This window comes from Rhamphochromis sp. 'chilingali', assembly GCF_963969265.1.
Source record: "Rhamphochromis sp. 'chilingali' genome assembly, chromosome: 4".
Classification (NCBI taxonomy): domain Eukaryota; kingdom Metazoa; phylum Chordata; class Actinopteri; order Cichliformes; family Cichlidae; genus Rhamphochromis; species Rhamphochromis sp. 'chilingali'.
Genome location: NC_137948.1, coordinates 31,451,119 through 31,471,716, shown reverse-complemented (window position 1 = coordinate 31,471,716; position 20,598 = coordinate 31,451,119). Strand labels below are relative to the sequence as shown.

Genomic DNA, 20,598 nt, shown 5'->3' with positions numbered 1-20,598 from the left:
CACCACAGCTTAGCGCCTGAGGATAACAGCAGAACCCGATGGAGAGCAGAACATCTCCTTTTGTATGTATAGCACAGTATAGGTACGATGTGACTGTGTCTGTGTGTGTGTATCTGCAGATGTTGCTTTGAACCCATACACACTCACACATCAAGAGCATATGGAAACATTAGCTGACATTAGCTAAGTGCATATAGAGTAAAAGCAAACTCTCCATGTCGTGTCTTGTCCTCAGCTGCATTCAGATGTCAGTGCTGATGATGTATGACTGAAACCCCTCTGCCTGCTTATAGGTGTCAGTGTCATCCCTTAAGTCTATCATTCTAGCCTGTGTGCACAACAAGAGCTACCTTGCAACCAATCTTTATCTGTAAGTAAAGCATGCTAACATTGGAGCAGAGTAATAAAACAGTTTTATATAGTGTTGACCTTTTTAGTACATATGTGAGTCTAAGGGCCTGTGGGCCAAATCTGGCCCTCTGCAAATTAGGTGTTGTGTGTATGGTTTTGCATCACGTGCACACACCAGACATAAAAGAAAGCGCATCCACACTGCAAAGGGAAGTTGATCCTGAAGGTGAACAATTTCAGAGGCCTGTGCATTCATTTGCCACAAGACAATCACTGTTTTCAAGGATAATTTGCACCGTCACTTGAAAACTGCACACAAAGGCATCACAAAGTGCCAGTCGACTACAGCAGGGTGCGCTTCTTCAAGCCAGATCCCAAAATGATGGAGCTGTAAGAGCAATTTTCATCAAAACAGAGGAAAAGGCTAAGTGGCTGTTAGAAACTGTAAAATTAATTTGAAAAATTTGAATACAATTTCACGGCTGAGCAATAAAAAAAGAGTGTGCAGAAACACGATTAAATATTCATCACTTTGCTTTTGCATCAGGATTTGTTTGGTTTTGTTAGCATGCAACTACCAGCTGTCATATTCAAACTTGATGATCTAACAGACTTGTGAGTTGGCTGTGGAGAAGTTTCATTTTAGAGCTGTAATCAGAATGCATTATCTTTATGGATAAATGGTATAATGGCACAGCACCTTTTTGTTGACAGGTTGAGGGCTTTTCATGCAAGTGTACAAGCCTATGCAATAAAGCATGACAATAACATTCATACAGTATGTCTCATATGATGGGGTGACCTTTATTCAAACTAAGCTTAACACCACTGCTATACAGGTAGAGGATAGTTTTATAGGTATATTTTTATTTTGCAGATGGTTTATAAGTTTTTATTTCAAATGCAATCATCCATCCATTTTCTAACATTAACATTTGGCCACTGGGACAACAGCATGAGCAAGGCAATCCAGACCTCCCTCTGCTGATAATCTCTTCAGAAATAATCTCTTCAGCATATCCAAGATCTGCCGTGGAGTCTTCTGGTTGGATGCTGGAAACATTTTAATGGAAATATTCCAGTAAAAAGCAGAAAATGTAATTTACTGTCATTGTACTGTCAGTGCATTATCAGTTTTTACAGATGTTTCCATAAATGGTAAATGCTAGGATTCAACGTGTGGTTAGATGAGGGCAGAAACAGTAAAGGATCGCAATTTCAGCTCACCTCAGTTTGCAAACGAGCAACACATCTGCACACATCTGGAACCACCAGATTTCCAGTTCAAATTCAAATTGTACCAGTGAACCAAATGAGTAGTCTCAACCAAAAACTCAACATTTTAGTATTGGCAAGGTATGTTGAAGACGCGAGGACCCAAAAATAGGACACAAGGAATTAAATAACAATAACATTCAATTTATTCGATTAGTGGCAAAAAGACAAAGAGCGATTCAGAAGACCCTTATGAAGAGAACATCGAGGGAACAGTTTACCCTGCCGGGATAGGGTTACCGGGGCCCCTCCCTGGAGCCAGGCCCGGGGAGGGTGCCCGAGGGCGAGCATCTGGTGGCCGGGCCTTAGTCCATGGGGCCTGGCCGGGCACAGCCCAAAGAGGAGACATGGGCCCATCCTCCCGCAGGAGACTGGAGACTCTGTTGTCCTGCTGGGAGACTTCAATGGGTTCACGTGGGTAACGACCTGGAGGGGCGTGATTGGGAGGAACGGCCTCCCTGATCTGAACCCGAGCGGTGTTTTGTTATTGGACTTCTGTGCAAATCACAGTTAGGCCATAACGAACACCTTGTTCGAACATAAGAGTGTCCATAAGTGCACGTGTTCTGGACACTCGGGCAAAGAGAGGGGCTGAGCTGTCAACTGATCACCACCTGGTGGTGAGTTGGATCAGGTGGCGGGGGAGGACGCTGGACAGACCCGGTGCACCTAAACGCGTAGTGAGGGTGTGCTGGGAACGTCTAGCAGAGGCCCCAGTCCACGAGATCTTCAACGCACACCTCCGGCAGAACTTCAACAGCATTCCGAGGGAGACTGGGGACATTGAGTCCGAATGGATCATGTTCAGCATTTCCAAAGCTGCTGCATTGAGCTGTGGCCATAAGGTGGTTGGTGCCTGTCGTGGTGGTAATCCCCAAACCAAATGGTGGACACCAGAGGAGAACGGAGCCACCAGGCTGAAGAAGGAGTCCTATCAGGCTTGGTTAGCCTGTGGGACTCCCGAGGCAGCCGACAGGTATCGACAGGCCAAGCGGAATGCGGCTCGGGCAGTGGCTGAAGCAAAAACTCGGGTGTGGGAGGAGTTTGGAGAGGCCATGGAAAAAGACTTTCGGACTGCCTCGAAGAGATTCTGGCAAACCATCAGGCGTCTCAGGAGGGGAAAGCGGTGCTCTACCTGCACTGTGTATAGTGCTGGCGGAGCGCTGCTGATGTCGACTGAGAAAATTGTCAGGCGGTGGAAGGAATACTTCGAGGACCTCCTTAATCCCACTGACACATCTTCCGAGGAGGAAGAAGAGTCTGGGGATGAGGGGAATGACCCGCCAATTTCCGCGGGCGAGGTCACTGAGGCAGTTAAACAACTCCTTGGTGGCAGAGCCCCTGGTGTTGATGAGGTCCGCCCCGAGTTCCTGAAGGCTCTGGACGTTGTAGGGCTGTCCTGGTTGACACGCCTCTACAATGTTGCATGGAGATCTGGGGCAGTACCCTTGGACTGGCAGACCAGGGTGGTGGTCCCCATCTTTAAGAAGGGGGACCGGAGGGTGTGTTCCAACTACAGGGAGATCACACTCAGCCTCCCAGGGAAAGTCTATGCCAGGGTGCTGGAAAGGAGAGTTCGTCCGGTAGTCGAACCTCGGATACAGGAGGAACAATGCGGTTTTCGTCCTGGTCGCGGAACACTGGACCAGCTCTTTATCCTCTCCAGGATACTTGAGGGTGCATAGGAGTTTGCCCAACCATGTGTTTTGTGGACTTGGAGAAGGCATTCGACCGTGTCCCTCGGGGTGTCCTGTGGGAGGTGTTGCGGGAGTATGGGGTGTCTGGCCCATTGCTACAGGCCATTCGATCCCTATACAACCGTTGCAAGAGCTTGGTTCGCATTGCCGGCAATAAGTCGGACTCGTTCCAGGTGGGTGATGGGCTCCGCCAGGGCTGCCCTTTGTCACCGGTTCTGTTCATAATTTTTATGGACAGGATTTCTAGGTGCAGCCAAGTGGCAGAGGGCTTTCACTTTGGTGGCCTCAGAATCTCATCTCTGCTTTTTGCGGATGATGTGGTTCTGTTGGCTTCATCGGGTGAGGGCCTCCAGCTCGCACTGGAACGGTTCGCAGCCGAGTGTGAAGCAGCGGGAATGAGGATCAGCACCTCCAAATCTGAGGCCATGGTTCTCCATGGGTGGAGTGTCCACTCCGGGTCGGGGATGAGTTCCTGCCCCAAGTGGAGGAGTTCAAGTATCTCGGGGTCTTGTTCGCGAGTGATGGGAGAAGGGAGCCGGAGATCGACAGACGGATTGGTGCTGTGGCCGCAGTGATGCGGATGCTGCACTGGTCCATCGTGGTGAAGAGGGAGCTGAGTGTAAAAGCGAAGCTCTCAATTTACCGGTCGATCTACATCCCTACCCTCACCTATGGCCACGAGCTGTGGGTAGTGACCGAAAGAACGAGATCGCGGATACAAGCGGCAGAAATGAGCTTCCTCCGAAGGGTGGCTGGCCTCTCCCTTAGAGATAGGGTGAGAAGTTCGGCCATCCGGGAGGGGCTCAGAGTAGAGCTGCTGCTGCTCCACATTGAAAGGAGCCAGCTGAGGTGGTTCGGGCATCTGACAAGGATGCCTCCTGGATGCCTCCTGGGTGCCTCCTAGGTGAGGTGTTCCGGGCATGTCCCACCGGGAGGAGGCCCCAGGGCAGACCCAGGACACGCTGGAGAGATTATATCTCTCAGCTGGCCTGGGAACGCCTTGGAGTTCCCCCGGATAAGCTGGAGGAGGTGGCTGGGGAGAGGGAGGTCTGGGCCTCTTTGCTTAGGCTGCTACCCCCGCGACCCGGCCTCGGATAAAACGGATGAAGATGGATGGATGGATGGATGGATGGATGGATAGTGGCAAAAAGATCTCATAGATAAACAAAGTCACAAAGGAAGAACAAAAACCAATGTCAAGCTGAGGGTCATAAACAGGCGGTCTATGCAGTGACAGGAGGGGGAATAAGGCACAGGAGAAGGTAATCAGCAACAGGTGAAAACGAGGATGGCAAAGCAGACAGTCACACAAGAGGGAAACTGGAACAGGAAGTAAAAGCAAATCAAGACGTGAGGAAAGACAAACATAGTAAAACAGGAAGAAATGAAAAGATATATGATGCTGAAACATGAAGATACTAAAGCATGAGGACTGACATAAAGAGGGGGCACAGGGGGACACACAGCACAGGGGAAATAAGGGAACTAAAAACACAGAGTTGCAGAACAAAACAAAATACCAAGACAGTGACAAAGTACTCACACTGACTGTAAACTCCCTTACATGGAAGTTTTTTTTTGTAGTTTTCTTGTTTGTTTTTGTTTTCTGCTCACTTTAAACAAAAGGCATGATATCACCAGCTCTGACGCTTCGGTTACCAGTCAGAGGACTAAACACAGAACAAGTAATCAAGATGTCATTTCCTCAGCCAGTTAAAGGGACAAAAAAAAATCACTGGCATGTTTTAATAGCATGGACTTGTATCTGTAAATGATACAATGCCAGGCAGGAAGACTGAATTACAAGCTGACAGAGTGCTAGCAGGCAGCCTGGCAGACAAAGCAGACGGACAAACCGAGAAAAAAAGAAAAAAGAAGAGAGAGGCAACAAATACATCTGGCACTCAGACTCAGACATTATGCCAACCTCTTGTGTGCATGCACATGCCTGTGTGTGTGTGTGTGTTGGGAGGGTGATTGGGTTAAGGTGCGTGGCAGATGGAGGGTTTACGTAAGCCTCAGAATACGTGTGAAAAGGAGCCACACCAGTAGAGGCATGCCCTCCTCTCCCCTACCATCTATTATTTCTCCTATTTTCCCCTCTCATCTCCCTACTTCCAATATGTTGCACATTTCTCCGCCGACCCCCCCTTCCCTCCAACCCGCCCAATCCGCCCAGCCTCGTCTTTTATATCACATCTTTCTTGGCTTAGTGTCCTCCCAGAGCTCTGCAGCTATTGTGTGCACATCACGCAAAAGAATCTGAATGTCTGTGAGTGCATATGTTACGCATTTTTACTTAAACCTCAACTCTGGGCATATTCCAGTTGTCTCTTACATGGAGTGTTTGGTTGTTTTTTTTTTGCACAACAGCAGAGTAGGTCACTATCAAAACGTGTGTATTCATTGTTGCAGTCTGGTATAACTTTTTTGTGCACAGAGCCTCTGCAACAAACAAGAGAGAGTTTAACGATGACGGGGGGATGTGCTCTCTCCGTCTCGATCGGGTTGCTTATATGTTGTGCCAACATCACCCCACAAACTTTAGAGGAGACAGCACACATAACAGCAATTGAACACATTGAACACAAGGTTTTCAGTTTGATTTTCAATTAACTGCTGAGGAACTTCTTTGTTTTTAATTGGTTGGTTACTGTCTGTCTGCTCAGTGGGGTTAATGAGAGAAGGAACACCAATGATGAGCATGTATTGCATGAGCATGGCAGCAACTGCAGTCTTAGAAAATGAAAGAGGGAGTTGCTATGCATACATTTTCCCGTTTTCCCACATGACTTTTGACCGTGTCAAACGTCTGCCACTCGACGCTGGCAGCAGAGCACACTGCTGTGCATGCCGGTGTGCGATTATGGTAAAAAGCATGCATCATAAGAGTGTCACTTTTGAGTCTGAAAGAGCTGTAATTTAGATGCTGGCTAGGCTGACTTGACAAATACCTGAAAATTCAGGCCATAATCAAACCCACTCAGCGCTCTTGTCTTTTGGCAGTCGCTCCTGTCGATGTCCTGAAGGTCCTGGAGGTATCGGAGGACATGGAGGGCGTGTCGTTAGAGGCAGGGCTGTGCATCAGCAGAGAGGGGAGAGAGGAGCCAGACCTCTCCTTTAAAATCAATAAGAAGATTCAGCTGAGTGCTCCCACCATGCAATTTTTCCCTGGTGAGTTTTGGTACGAGTCTGTAGACTTGCTTGGCAGAAGAAATGAAAATGAATCTGGTTTTTTTATATATATATATATTTTCTTTTTCGTGCTTTCTTCCCAGATTCTCCATTCCCTGTGAATTTCTCAGTGGTGACAACAGTTAGAGCTCTGAAAAGCTCACAGGTCTTTCTCCTTTCCCTGTATGACTCACAGGTATGCATCACACATGCACCACTGAACCTCATCTGTCTGCATTTTTGACTGTGTCCACGATACATTTTATAATGAAGTTATGTCACCATACTAATATATGAAACACTGGATCTGCACTGGCACTGCAACCTGCACCTGAAACACAGCTTGTCATCAGAATGGGAGTTTGGTCATCTCTGATAAAGATCATTTTTGTCAAAATTATAATTTTGGACTAATCTAATTTAAGTGAGTTTATGCTAGCTGGAAGAATGTGAGCACATTAGCTCTCTCCAGCAGATTTTTATGCTGCAGTTACAAAAATAAAAAGGCCCCAAACCTAAAACCTGCTTTTTTCTGGTTGGTTGCATCCTATGATGGCTGCAGGAAACAAATCCATGCATTCCTGTGTGCAGATCAAATATAAGGAAATCTTGGAGGTCTTTCTTTCTTATGATCATTTCATGAACATGACATGTTTTCCTTCTGGTCTCTGTGTCTGCATCTGTCAGGGCACACAGCAGCTGGGCATAGAGATCGGCCGTTCTCCTGTATTCCTGTATGAGGACCATGAGGGCCAACCCCCTCCAGACCTTTACCCCACTTTTAGGAAGGTCAACCTGGCTGATGGCAAGTGGGTAACTACACACATACACAGCCACCCATGATGACGATTCTGTGTTCTTATTTCTTTCTTTATTCATTTGTTTAATGCAGATAACGTGTGGTAATACATGCATGTGCATGTGCTTTTTGTCTTTAGTCCCAGGAGAGAAGAACCTAACAATGAACAGAGGAGTAGAATTTTTAAGAAGCATTTAGTAGTATTAATATGAGGGGGAAAAAGAGACTATTAATGTTAGTAAAAACATCATATGTGAATCTGTTACTGTTTAGGCTTCATTCTTCCTTCTCTCACCCAAACTGGTCACAGCAGATGCCGCCCCTCCCTGAGCCTGGTTCTGCTCGAAGTTTCTTCCTGTTAAAAGGGAGTTTTTCCTTCCCACTGTCGCCAAAGTGCTTGCTCATAGGGGGTCGTATGATTGTTGGGTTTTTTGTCTGTATTGCAGGGTCTACCTTACAATATAAAGCGCCTTGAGGTGACTGTTGTTGTGATTTTGTGCTATATAAATAAAATTGAATTGAATTGAATTGAAAATATGCTCAGATCTTTCTCTGTGCTTACAGGCACACCTTCTCAACCAGCAGGAGCTTTGGATAGAGTAACTTTCTTCTCTCTTTGTTACTAGTTGGCACAGAATAGCCTACAGTGTGGATGGGCAGTCAGTGACTCTCTACCTGGACTGTGAGAAGCTGAACACCCTTGACCTGCTCAGAGGTCACGACCCCCACGTCAGCACTGAGGGTGTTACCGTGTTTGGAACACGGCTGCTGGATGAAGATGTGTTTGAGGTAGATCGGTGACACGGAGGGGGTTACAAGTGACATGTCAAGTGAGCCGTGGCGAAGGTCATTGCTAATTGTGATGTACGGTGGCCCATAGAGGCCAAACTCACCGCAACTTAAAAACCCCCACCAACAAATAGGAAAATGCTGCAAAAGCACAAGAAACAGTGGAGGTTGAATCAATTCCTTACTCAGTTGCGTTTAGTGAGATTTCCTACTTCCATTATGTTTTATTCATCTTCAGATATGTTTTGCGTGCTTTTGCAGCATTTTTCTTTTCTCAAGTTGCAGTGCATTTGAGCTCTCAGGGTCACCATGGAAATGTCTTTTTGGGTTTTTTTCCAGTGTATTTAGTAAAGCCAGAAGCTCATTTGTCTTTGATAAAAACTATAAAAACATGCAAAAAAAACCAAACAAACGATTAGGACCCACAATAAGGTCTTTGTGTGCGGTGAGGAGGTGTCTCTGCTTGTTGCCGCTTGTTTGATTTGTCAGTCAAATAGTGAGAAATGAATCGAGCCTTTTCCCAGTTGCATCGCCCTCCAGTGGTTGTGTGGGTGGATGCAGTGCAGTTTAAGTTCTTGAACAGCGTATTTTCTTAATATTATTTACTGGTGTATTTATTAATATTTGTGGATATTGCAAAAGACGAATAAGCCATTAAAATAAACAAATCTGTGCACACTTTAAAAGCATCTGCGGTCGTTTTGACATAGATGCATAATGTGCAAACTGTAACCTTTGCTTTGTCAGGTGGTCCAGCTGCTTAAGTGAACAACTCCCAGGCATGTTTGGCTTGGACTCGCCATCCGTTAATGTGTGTGTACATGTGTAAAACAGAGAGAAGAAGAAAGAGCTTGTGTCTGTCTTAACTGACTCCATTTGAGACTGAAGCTCTGGAGACGATTACGTGCGGAGCGGCGATAAAAACAGCCCGTTAAGTCACTTTGATCCGTCTAAATGAACACAGAAGATAGAGATGTTACAGACACGTGGATGGGCCACTGATATTTTTCAGTGATTACAAGTAATGGCATCCTTAACGTGCATTCCTGACAGCTAAAGTGGAGTCACAGACTTTTCCGAGTTCAGCTTGGTGTGTGTTTCTGGGACACAGGGAGACATCCAGCAGCTACTGATCATCGACGACCCCAGAGCAGCGGAGACGTACTGTCAGGACTACATCCCAGACTGTGACAAACCTTTACCCTACAACAGCATATTAACAAAGGCCGAAGAGGTAAGTCCTCCTTAACGGTGAGTCAGAGAGAAGGAAGGGAAATGAGCGGCGAGTTTCAGAGGCACACACAACCGTGAGGCATCTCAGGTGTTGAATGCTGTAAATCTGCTCTGTCATTTTAAAATTAAAGGTGTCCCCTCAGGGTTACAAGCGGCAGGGAAACTTTTACCAGTATTTATGGGCATTTTAGACGAAAAAGACGAATGGTTTAATTACACTATGCTGGTCATATTTCTCTTCTCTGAAATCCTCTAGGTGTCATAAATTAAAAGCTATGAAAATATGTTCACTGTGTGGAGGGAAAGATCATTAGCTCACACTGTTTTAGTTGCCAGTCTGTAATAAATTTTTTTCTCCCACACACGCACTCATGCCTCTTATTGTAGCTGCATTTTGAGAAGCACCACAGGGCTGTTTATTTCCCTTGTATCTTAAAATAAAGTCATAAATGCTACCAGTTCTCCCACTCTTACATTTTATCTCCTTCTCTGTTTCTTCCTGTGCTTGTAGTGAAGCACATTACATGGCTCTTGTGGTTCAGAGTAGCTCGCCAGGGTCCGTCTGCCAACGGACCACACTTCTGGGAAAGGCTTCAAATCCTCTTCCTCTTCCCATTGGCTTCAAGTTCAAAACACACGGAAAGAATCCTGTTTTACTGGGTTCAGTTTGTTTTTAATGTAGCACCACTAGAAATGCAACCAGGAAGCCAATAGAACACATGGAATTAGGGCACCACTAAAAAACTGGAGTACGCTGCACCTTTTTTAGAGTTGTCGTGACAGGCTGGGAGAGGAAGTTTAAACATCCGTTATGTCCTAAAAGGCCTCAAATGTTTTATCTATTTTGATTCTATTGTACGCTTTAGGTGGAGAGACCGCCAAAGAAACACGTGGTCGAAGAGTACGAAGAGTTTGACTTCAGCGACCTCTATGATGACTCCTATGTTTCCACGGTGACTGCCAGTCCAAACGTCACAGAGTACGAGGTGAGATTGTGCAGCATGAACAGCATCACAAGCTCAGACCTGCTGTGTCTCTTTGTGCTCCATCTGCTTTTTTCTGTCCTTCAACGTTTGTATCTGCGCGTGTCTGTCGGATAGATCATAGAGTACGAAGACTACGACAACACGACAAACTACCACCACGTGAACGAGTATGAGTATGAGGAAGAATATGATGACCGCTATGGACCTGCGGAGAGAGAGCGGGAATTCTCCATTAACGGACAGGTACCATCAACACATTTATCCAATTTTACATGGAAACATACAGAAAACTTGCCTTGCAGTCATCTGCAATAATCATGCTCACTCTTCTTGTCAGGATATACCAGAGAAAGGACAGAAAGGAGAGCCAGGGTATTTGGGAGCGGTAAGATAAGAGATGATACTTCATCAGTTTACACATTCTGAACACTTTTTAATGACCATTAAAACACTGTGACTTTTACTTTCCACAATAACGAGTTAACAACATAAAACACACCTCTCAGTTTTTCATGTATTTCATATACTTTTAAACAGTTTTTTGTTGTAAATGCAAATGCACCTGTCTCTAAAGCACTTGATAATTTCTGGTGATTAACGGCCCTGTTAATCACCTTGTTTTGTTCACTACTGAATTCTTTGCCTTAAAGATATTATCTCCCCTTGCTGGTACTGCAACTTCTGCATTCGTGTCCATTTCACAGTTTGCCTCTCCACAACGTAAAACCGACTCAGTGGACTGGCGTGTCTATTACATGTTTTAGACCTGGCTAGGAGATGAGAGGCCAGCTGCTGTGATAAGGTTTCAGAAGCTCTGCTATATAAGCAGCGACCTGTCCATGTAGAGCTTTATATGAAACGGCAGAATTTTAAAGTCGATTCTGAATTTCGCTAAAAGTCATTGAAGGGATGCAAGAATAGGTGAGATAAATGACCGGTGGCAAGTTAAAAAATGCTGGAAGGATTAACAGATGGTCAGACAAAGACTGACTGTAGACGACTGGACACAGGAGGGCAACAAGGCACAGGTACAAATAGTCACAGAGGACAATACGCGGGGGAAAGCAAAATTAGACATCAGACACCAGAGACAAATAACTACCAAGATAAAACAGGATGTGAGACTAGAAAGTAAACAGCAAATACGATACAATACCCAGGGAAAGCTGGGGGAAACTGACACAAGAGAATGAGACAGAAAACTCTTTAAACTAAACAATAAAATCTTAAAATCTATTCTAAAACTAACTGGGAGCAAATGCAAGAAAGTCAGTGGGTGATATGTGGTCTCATGTGTGCCTTTTAACAGCTGAGCTGTAGAGTTTTGGATCAGATGCAGGTGTGTGAGCAGTGACAGACTGGCATCTGAATAAAGTCCGTAGTCGAGTCCTGCACACCTATAGGAGCCGCTTGGCCATATATATATATATATATATATATATATATATATATATATATATATATGTATATATACATATATATATATATATATATATTAGGGGTGCAACAATACTCGTATTGGTATTGAACCGTTTGGTACAGTGCCTTCGGTTCGGTATGCATATGTATCGAATGATACAAAATTTTTAATTTATTTTTATCAATTTTTCTTCTGACATGCTGTCTGTGTTGAGAGCTCAGTGGATCTGCGTTCGACTACTCCGCCTAGGCTGCACTGTCGAGTGCAGATCCAGTGAGCGCAGCGCAAGCTAGCAAGACAGAAGCTAAGCTCGTTGCAAGATTTATAATTACCACGGGGACCACCGATACCTTCACCCTCCACATCCTCATGAGCTCTTCTCTGAGCCCTTGGTTTTTCGTCTCTTGCCCACCGATGCCTTCTTGTTCCAGTAGCCCACTTTTCGTCAGGGTACCCTGGTTCCTCAGCACCTGACGCGGACCTTGTTGAGATATATATATATATATATATATATATATATATATATATATATATATGTATGTATGTGTGTTGATGGCCCGAACAAGATCCGGGCCATCAACACGTACGCCCTGCCCGTGATCAGGTACCCTGCTGGGGTAATAGGCTGGCCAAAGGAGGAGATAGAAGCCACTGACATAAAGACAAGAAAGCTCCTTACCATGCATGGAGGGTTTCACCCCAAGTCCAGCACCCTGAGGCTGTACGCTAAGCGGAAGGAAGGGGGCCGGGGACTGGTGAGTGTCAGCACCACAGTCCAGGATGAGACAAGGAACATCCAAGAATACATTGGGAAGATGGCCCCAACTGACCGAGTGCTCAGTGAATACCTCAGGCAGCAGAAACCCAAGAAAGAGGAGGGAGACGAGGAACCATCATGGAAGGACAGGCCCCTGCACGGTATGTACCACCGGCAGATAGAGGAGGTGGCTGATATCCAGAAATCCTACCAGTGGCTGGACAAAGCTGGACTGAAAGACAGCACAGAGGCACTAATCATGGCAGCACAAGAACAAGCTCTGAGTACAAGATCCATAGAGGCTGGGGTCTATCACACCAGGCAAGACCCCAGGTGCAGGCTGTGTAAAGATGCCCCAGAGACAATCCAGCACATAACAGCAGGGTGCAAGATGCTAGCAGGCAAGGCATACATGGAACGCCATAACCAAGTGGCCGGCATAGTGTACAGGAACATCTGTGCCGAGTATAACCTGGAAGTCCCGAGGTCAAAATGGGAGATGCCCCCAAGGGTGGTGGAGAATGACCGAGCTAAGATCCTGTGGGACTTCCAGATACAGACGGACAAAATGGTGGTGGCTAACCAACCGGACATAGTGGTGGTAGACAAACAGAAGAAGACGGCCGTAGTGATCGATGTAGCGGTTTCGAATGACAGCAATATCAGGAAGAAGGAACACGAGAAGCTGGAGAAATACCAAGGGCTCAGAGAAGAGCTCGAGAGGATGTGGAGGGTGAAGGTAACGGTGGTCCCCGTGGTAATCGGAGCACTAGGTGCGGTGACTCCCAAGCTAGGCGAGTGGCTCCAGCAGATCCCGGGAACAACATCGGAGATCTCTGTCCAGAAGAGCGCAGTCCTGGGAACAGCTAAGATACTGCGCAGGACCCTCAAGCTCCCAGGCCTCTGGTAGAGGACCCGAGCTTGAAGGATAAACCGCCCGCAGGGGCGTGCTGGGTGTTTTTTATATATATATATATATATATATATATATATATATATATATATATATATATATATATATATATATATATATATATATATTTGCTGTTGTTAACTAATATCTGCTCAGGTATCAGGTATAGCGTGCATACAAATCCTGTTTTAACTGGTTTGAGTGGTTGTATTTTACCAAAATAACCTGAATGTAAAAACTTTTTTTCACGTGAAATTTTAGGGAACACAAATCACAGGACCCTATGGACCTCCAGGGCCCGAGGTTAGCAATGCTCACTGCATGAGATATAACATGAAACACAATTTCATTCACTATTTAAGAAAAAGAACAAAAGTTTTAATTATTTGAATTAAATAGATTCAGTCATAGTGACTTGCTGACTGCTTATCTGTGTGTTTGCAGGGAGAGCCGGGGCCACCTGGAGTCACGGGACCGGTGGGACCTCGAGGAGACGCTGGAGAGCCGGTGAGGACTGCCCTCTGTATGCTGAGTGAATGGCTGAGTGCTCCACACATCGACAAGTCTCCATAAACGTTCTCATATCTCTCCTGTCAGGGTCCTCCGGGGCGGCCAGGCCTTAATGGTGTTGATGGGATACCAGGTCCCCCAGGAAACATCATGCTTATACCGGTAAGACAAAGATAGCACAGCGTTGCCCGAGGCTAACAAGCTGCATTAATGTTGCTGCAGCAGTTATTTGGTCCTGTTAACCTTCAACAAAGCCTTAGGGCAAATGGGAATGTTTGAATGCCAGTAATGCCAGAGGAATGGGTTGTTTGGAGGTAGTTACAGAAATGATCGATCTGTTTGCCTCTGAAAGCTTTATAGTGCATGTTTTTGTTTACAGCAAAATATATTTGGTGCAGTTTCTGTGTCAAATCAGGTGATTGAGGGTGATCATTTATTTTACTGATCTCTTTAAAAATTAATCACTTGCGCTGAGATCTGGTGGCTGCGAGGTCCACAGCATAGCATTCATGTTGCTGTCAGAATCATAAAACAATGAAACGTTTTACAGCTTATTTATTCTGGCTTCAAAATGCCTTCCATCTGCACCTTCTTATGCAAGACCAGAGCAGCAGTGCAATGCAGTGGCCACTGGGAGGAGTATTTAGTTTAACTTGTGAGTATCATGTCCGCTCAACTGTGTGTGTGTCTTTGCCTCTGTGTGCAGTTCCACTCAGGTGGCGATCCAAAGACCGGTTCTGTGGTTTCTGCACAAGAAGCACAAGCTCAGGCCATCCTTCAGCAGACCAAGGTATACAACCGGTTGCATGCTGCACATACAGCTTACTCAGAAGTGTAGCTTATATATAGCTCTGAAGATTATTAAAACCAGACTATCTCTTCTATACTGGTTCTTCTTTGTCTCCTAGCTGGCTATGAAGGGACCTCCAGGGCCACTCGGCCTCAGGGGAAGACCTGGGCCACTGGTGAGTGCATCCCTCATTATTTATGTAAACTCTGGCAGCCCAGAGGATTTTAAAAGTTATTTCTCACACAGTACTTGGCAGATGAAGCATTTGCAGGACATAGGGAGTAATTTACGAAAGTTTGCAGACTTGTGATTGACAAGTCGTTGGGCAGTGAGCATATCCTGGATAATCTAAAGATGACCTTAATTCACAAAATCTACTCCATGTTGTCTTCCCTATGACCAAAATCATGAAACTGAGCTCATAAACTAAGCAAGAAAAACATTTACTGAAGTCACCTAGAGCAGAATCAGGGGCCGTTTTTTCCATAGATGTCTATACAACTGGAAGTCTTTACAACCAGTTGAGTCGCCCTCTGCTGGACATCAAAAAGAATGCAGGTTTAGGCCCTTAGGGCTAGAATCTGAGTGCATCTCTTATATTTAACCATTAATGACCTATGCAGTGACGATTGTGTGACCTTGTAATATGTATTAAATATATTTATGTGAATATCTGCAGCATACGATAGCACCTATCGTTCACATTTTTCGCCTGTAACCTGGTATACGAGAGTGCATAAACATAGATTTGATTCATGTAGTATGTGCATATGTGCATTTAAAAGGTTGAGTGGTTGCTTATGTAACTGAAACATTCATTTGTCTGTGTGTATTCTTCCTAAAAAAACACTTCCAATTTCCATTTTTTTTGTTTTTTTTAAATATATATTTGCAATTTGCAATTTTTAAAAAAATTCTTACTATTAAATAAATACGTCAATAATATCAATATGTTCTTTTCTCAGGGTGTACCAGGCCCCTCTGGGCTGAAGGGAGCCACTGGTGAGATGGGACCACCAGTAAGTTAGTTTAAACACACTGGAGCACCAGTTAAACTGTGTTTGTTAACACAATTCACCACTGGCAACATATCACCTGGATCTCGTTCCTTTGATGATTTTATTTTTCCTGTAGGGCCCTCCAGGACAGCCAGGTATCTCCGGTCAGAATGGGCGACTTGGGAAACGGGTGTGAATACTTACTACAGTTTTTATTGTTGAAACTGTTATAAGCATGGATTTAAAGTAGTTATTTCTGTGACTAAACTATTACCATGTCTGGGTCTGTGTGTGTTTTTTAGGGTCGAGCAGGTGCAGACGGGGGTCGTGGTGAAATAGGGGAGACTGGAGCAAAGGTGAGCTAAAGTCCCAGTCACACCTCGCTTTTGCGTCTCCTTAAACTGAGACATTAACTTTCTCCTTTTCATCTTTCTTTAAGGGAGACAGGGGATTTGATGGCTTGCCTGGTCTCCCTGGAGACAAAGGGCATAACGTAAGTTATGTGGCTGAAAAAGTTCCTGTTAAGTAGATAACTCTGAATAGCACTTGTCAGCTCCCATGTGTGTAATTTCTCAGGGCGACAGAGGGAAGCCAGGCCCTGTAGGTCCTCCTGGAGAGCTGGGAGAAAAGGTGAGAGGTCGTGGCAGTTGTAGGTGTATTTTATGTGTGCAGGTGCTTCTATTTATGGTTATTCATGTTTGCTTTTTTTTTTAAAAACAGGGTTCTCAGGGGCCACTTGGGCCGAGAGGACAACCAGGTGATGCTGTGAGTGATTACAAAAACACACCTTAGTGCCATTCAGCATATTCAGTTAGACCATTTGCCAGTTTTGGAGTCAGTGAGTGATGTATTACACATTTTTTTAAACTTTTCTTAAATGTAATAAAGTATGCTACTTAATTACTCACTGGAGAAAGTAGATTACTTTCTCGGTAACATGACCTGGAACACACCGTCACATAATTATCAACACCGACACAAATCGCCGTCCTAATGAAGACACACGTGATCTTTCTGTTAGTGTTCACGTACAAACACAAAGCTGAAAACTGAAAACAAAGATGAAAACTAGCCCAAAGTCACTTTAAAGCGATCTCCACAGTGATTCATGAACAGGTAGAAACACAGGCTACAGGCCTGACTGCTCATCACTGCCTTTGTTACTTGTTGAACTTTAGGCTGGACTGAAATGAACACACACTCAGCTTCACTTTGGGTTCTGGGATAGCTTTGTGTTAACATGCTGTTTGTGCAGATACTTGCAAAGAACTGACATAGTGTTAGTAGTATGATGCAATTGTTTATGTCCGGGAGGCAGTTTGCTCTTTACCATTGCAGCTCTTGTCGATTTGTGTGATTAAAATAAAATTAACCTTAGGTTGTGAGTGTGTATTAACGTTAGATAAAAAAAAGGGCTCGTATGAATGACGTAAGCACTTTGAGTGCTATGTAAGAACCAGTCAGTTTGAGACTTAAGTTTGCAACAGAAAGCAGTGCTAAAATGTGGCTGCAGGATGGTGCACAATCTCTACTGCATGCTACATTATCTTATTTATATTAACTGATCTGTGTTTCAGGGACCCAGAGGTATGACTGGCCCCAGAGGTCGGCCCGGTCCCCCAGGCATGCAAGTGAGTGTGAACCTTATCCTTTTTAATGCACCACCTTTTCACACATTAAGATCTACAGCTAACAACAACAGACAATGTAAGATAAGAGTGATTACAGCTCTGTGCCAACTCTGTGTTTAGCCATGAAAAAAACCCTCTTTTACATCAGCTGCATGAATCCAGCTGTGGTGTAACTATCAGATAATTGCAGGAGATAATACCTAATCACAAAGTTGCACCCCTTCTCCATTTGTTAACATTGTGTTATGTAATTCTTATCTGAGAAAGAGACTGTTTGCTGGCCTGAAGCCGTTTCATTTTGTGTAACGTCTGTTTGCACTTGTAGCAACACACGTTCACGCTTGTCGGCATCCGACAATGCTCTTTGCTTTGTTTAAATATATTCATTGATGTTGGTTCATTACGCTTTAAAAGCCTCAAGCAAGAAAGGTGGTATACCTAAACCAGTGGTGCAGTTGATCATTTTTAAATTGTTTCCAGTCCCAGGGGTTTTATGTAACAAGCTTTAGAAAAACAAATGTAGGGGAAATACACCCTCCTCCTTACAGCTGAAGGACACTTAAAAATTCTAATAATGACCTGAAATATCATTAGATTATAACGCCATCGAATATTACATATCAGTGAAAGGGACACTTCTACTATTACGAGTACACTGGAAGTTGAAATTAGATTCACATGGGATGACAACCAGGTGTGAGCAGGAGGACTCCAGACAGAAAGGTGTTGATGCTGATCAAGCTGGAATTGGTTATAGAACCATCTCTAAAGAACAGACTGTATACAGATGGACAAAATTTAAGAACAGCTATCGACAGAGTTCAGTGCAAGAGCAAAAGTGTTAGAAATGCTGTCGACAGACCTGACGTGCACAGTTTATGTGAGTAAATCCAGTCTGAAGCTGTTTTGTACAAAGAAAAGGACAAAAATGCCTCTAAAACAATGTGCAGGACTGATCAAAAGTTACCTGAAGTGTTTAATTGTAGCTTATTGCTTCACAAGCAATAGTTTTACCTCTGCACACCACCACAGTGGATGTTAAAAACAATCGAGATCTGATTGAAGTGCAGCCTTTTGTCTTTAATTCAGGGGTTACAACTGTTTATGAATAACAGCTATTTTTATACACAGTCCACCATTTTCACATGCTCAAAAGTTACTGGACAGTTGAGTGACAAGCAGCCTTATGGCCGTGAGTCCTGTTCCCTCAGTTAGCCATGACAAGTTAAGCTCATGACAGGAGTGGGTTCCCAGCGTTGTTCATCTTTTCTTGGTAGTCGTTCACTGGAATTCTCGATATAAGGCCCAAAGAAATGTTGATGCAAGTCAAGAAGGATGAAAAATCAAAATAAGCCTATCAGAGATAACCAAACCAACAATCTGGTAGATTCTTAAAATGTAGGAATGCACTGACCACCTCATCGACATCAAAAGACTTGAAACCTGAGACCATGGAAGACAACTGAAGTGGATTGCTAAATTCTTTCCTTGGTAAAGAAAGCCAACTAGGAACATTATCAAGGATGTAAATGAATCATTGTCAAGGCCTACAGTCCAGAGACACCTTTACAAGGTGAAAACCAGGGGTTATACTCAAGAAGAGGAAAGCCAGGTAAGAGACACACAACATCTAAAAGAGTCTGCACAGCTCTGAGGGCATCTCAAGGGAGGAAACACAAAATTTTGCTGAAATAGCCTCTGAAAATGGGATTTTATGAAAAAGAAAAAGCCTTATTCCTGAACAGTTAATGCTATACTTTAAAGCTTAAAGCTAAAAGTCCGACCTTCAATCCCATCTCGATTTTTTGATTTTTTTAAGCGATTGTTCGAATACTTATGGACTGTATTGTATGTTTTCCTCACACAAACATGTGATTTTTGCTCATTTTCCTCAACAAATGAATTAGAAAAAAAGAATAGAAACAAATCAGCAAATATTTATCAAAATATTTAAATATGTAAAATGTTTGTTTCATTTTTTCAGTTCTCTTTTTCACTTAGGACTTAATCTGATAATGTTTCAGCTTATAGTTCCAGAGAAATCTAAACAATGGCAGCTGCATGGCTTCTTTGTTTACTCAGACATTATTTTTTTTTGTAGGAGTAAAGAGTTCATACGACAGAGAAAGTTGGTGGCAGAAAGTACACCTCATGCAAAGGAATTATCTTACACAGGAAGTAGCAGCTCACAGTCGGCCCACAAAACAATGCACGTCTTTAACCAGAGTCCTATTATTCTGAACAAAAACCTCATGTGCTTTAAATATTTTGGTTAGAGGCCACATAAGTAGATTTGAGGATATAAAAAAAATGTAGTCTCCTTCTTTAACCGCCATCCTTTTTCTTCTCACAGGGCATTCGAGGAATTGATGGGGCTCAGGGTTCAAAGGGAAATATAGTAAGTAATATAAACGCTGAAGACCCCAGATCTATGTTGATCTGTTCTGATGACATCATGTCTCCTCTGTGACAGGGACCGCCAGGAGAAGTAGGAGCACCCGGACAGCAGGGCAACCCTGGAATCATTGTAAAAGCAGTGAACATACACTCACAAATGTAACTCAGCTGCATACATGTATCTAAGGAAATACTAATCCTCTGTCTCTGCTCCAGGGTTTTCCTGGTCCTCAGGGGTTAGTAGGGCTGCCAGGAGAAAAAGTGAGAGTCTTTTACTTGGATTCTTTCCTCAGAGCAAAGAGAATCTCAGTTGACTGACTCATCTTTGTCTCACAGGGTCCTCAAGGGAAGAAGGGGATGAGAGGCTTGCCAGGAAATGACGGGCCCCCAGTCAGTAAATGCACACTTGTATTTCTTTACTTTTGTGATCGCTTGTGACATGATGCACTCCCTCAACTTCACACATCGTCTTGTCTACAGGGTCACCCTGGACGAGAAGGTACCCCGGGGGAAAAAGGACTGCCAGTAAGTTTGTTGTCTCTGAGGATTTATGTTGTTTTCATGGTATTACAACTGACTATAATATGTGAATATGCTCATTTCTAGGGTCCTCCAGGTGTCCAAGGGCCTGTTGGATACCCTGGGCAACGAGGAGTTAAGGTAGAAAATGCAACCTGGTTTGGAGATATATGGATATATGAATCCATTCATTTGTATATTTCTGGATATGTTAAAAGGCAGAGTGAGGTTTCCAGTTAGTAGGGTTAATCTTATGTGTATGTAACCACATGATACCAGTATCAACTGACACTACAGCAGCACTGACAGAGGAAACTTCTCTGTGAAGATATATGAAGTTCTAAAAAGAAAACATTTTT

General features: G+C 44.1%; 1 protein-coding gene across 1 annotated transcript in view; it reads left to right on the top strand.

Annotated features, from left to right (window-relative positions):
* LOC308394958 (uncharacterized protein) overlaps positions 1–20,598 on the top strand; it is a 49,583-nt gene that overhangs the window by 7,122 nt on the left and 21,863 nt on the right. The window contains exons 2-27 of the mRNA XM_080879595.1: positions 6,330–6,497; positions 6,602–6,693; positions 7,185–7,306; positions 7,923–8,085; positions 9,197–9,319; positions 10,185–10,304; positions 10,419–10,547; positions 10,642–10,689; positions 13,656–13,697; positions 13,839–13,901; positions 13,992–14,066; positions 14,611–14,694; positions 14,813–14,869; positions 15,660–15,713; positions 15,829–15,882; positions 15,995–16,048; positions 16,132–16,185; positions 16,269–16,322; positions 16,413–16,457; positions 17,270–17,323; positions 19,677–19,721; positions 19,797–19,850; positions 19,937–19,981; positions 20,057–20,110; positions 20,201–20,245; positions 20,327–20,380. Coding sequence (XP_080735721.1) covers positions 6,330–6,497; positions 6,602–6,693; positions 7,185–7,306; positions 7,923–8,085; positions 9,197–9,319; positions 10,185–10,304; positions 10,419–10,547; positions 10,642–10,689; positions 13,656–13,697; positions 13,839–13,901; positions 13,992–14,066; positions 14,611–14,694; positions 14,813–14,869; positions 15,660–15,713; positions 15,829–15,882; positions 15,995–16,048; positions 16,132–16,185; positions 16,269–16,322; positions 16,413–16,457; positions 17,270–17,323; positions 19,677–19,721; positions 19,797–19,850; positions 19,937–19,981; positions 20,057–20,110; positions 20,201–20,245; positions 20,327–20,380 — 1,952 coding nt within the window. The remainder of the gene's footprint in view (positions 1–6,329; positions 6,498–6,601; positions 6,694–7,184; positions 7,307–7,922; positions 8,086–9,196; positions 9,320–10,184; positions 10,305–10,418; positions 10,548–10,641; positions 10,690–13,655; positions 13,698–13,838; positions 13,902–13,991; positions 14,067–14,610; positions 14,695–14,812; positions 14,870–15,659; positions 15,714–15,828; positions 15,883–15,994; positions 16,049–16,131; positions 16,186–16,268; positions 16,323–16,412; positions 16,458–17,269; positions 17,324–19,676; positions 19,722–19,796; positions 19,851–19,936; positions 19,982–20,056; positions 20,111–20,200; positions 20,246–20,326; positions 20,381–20,598) is intronic.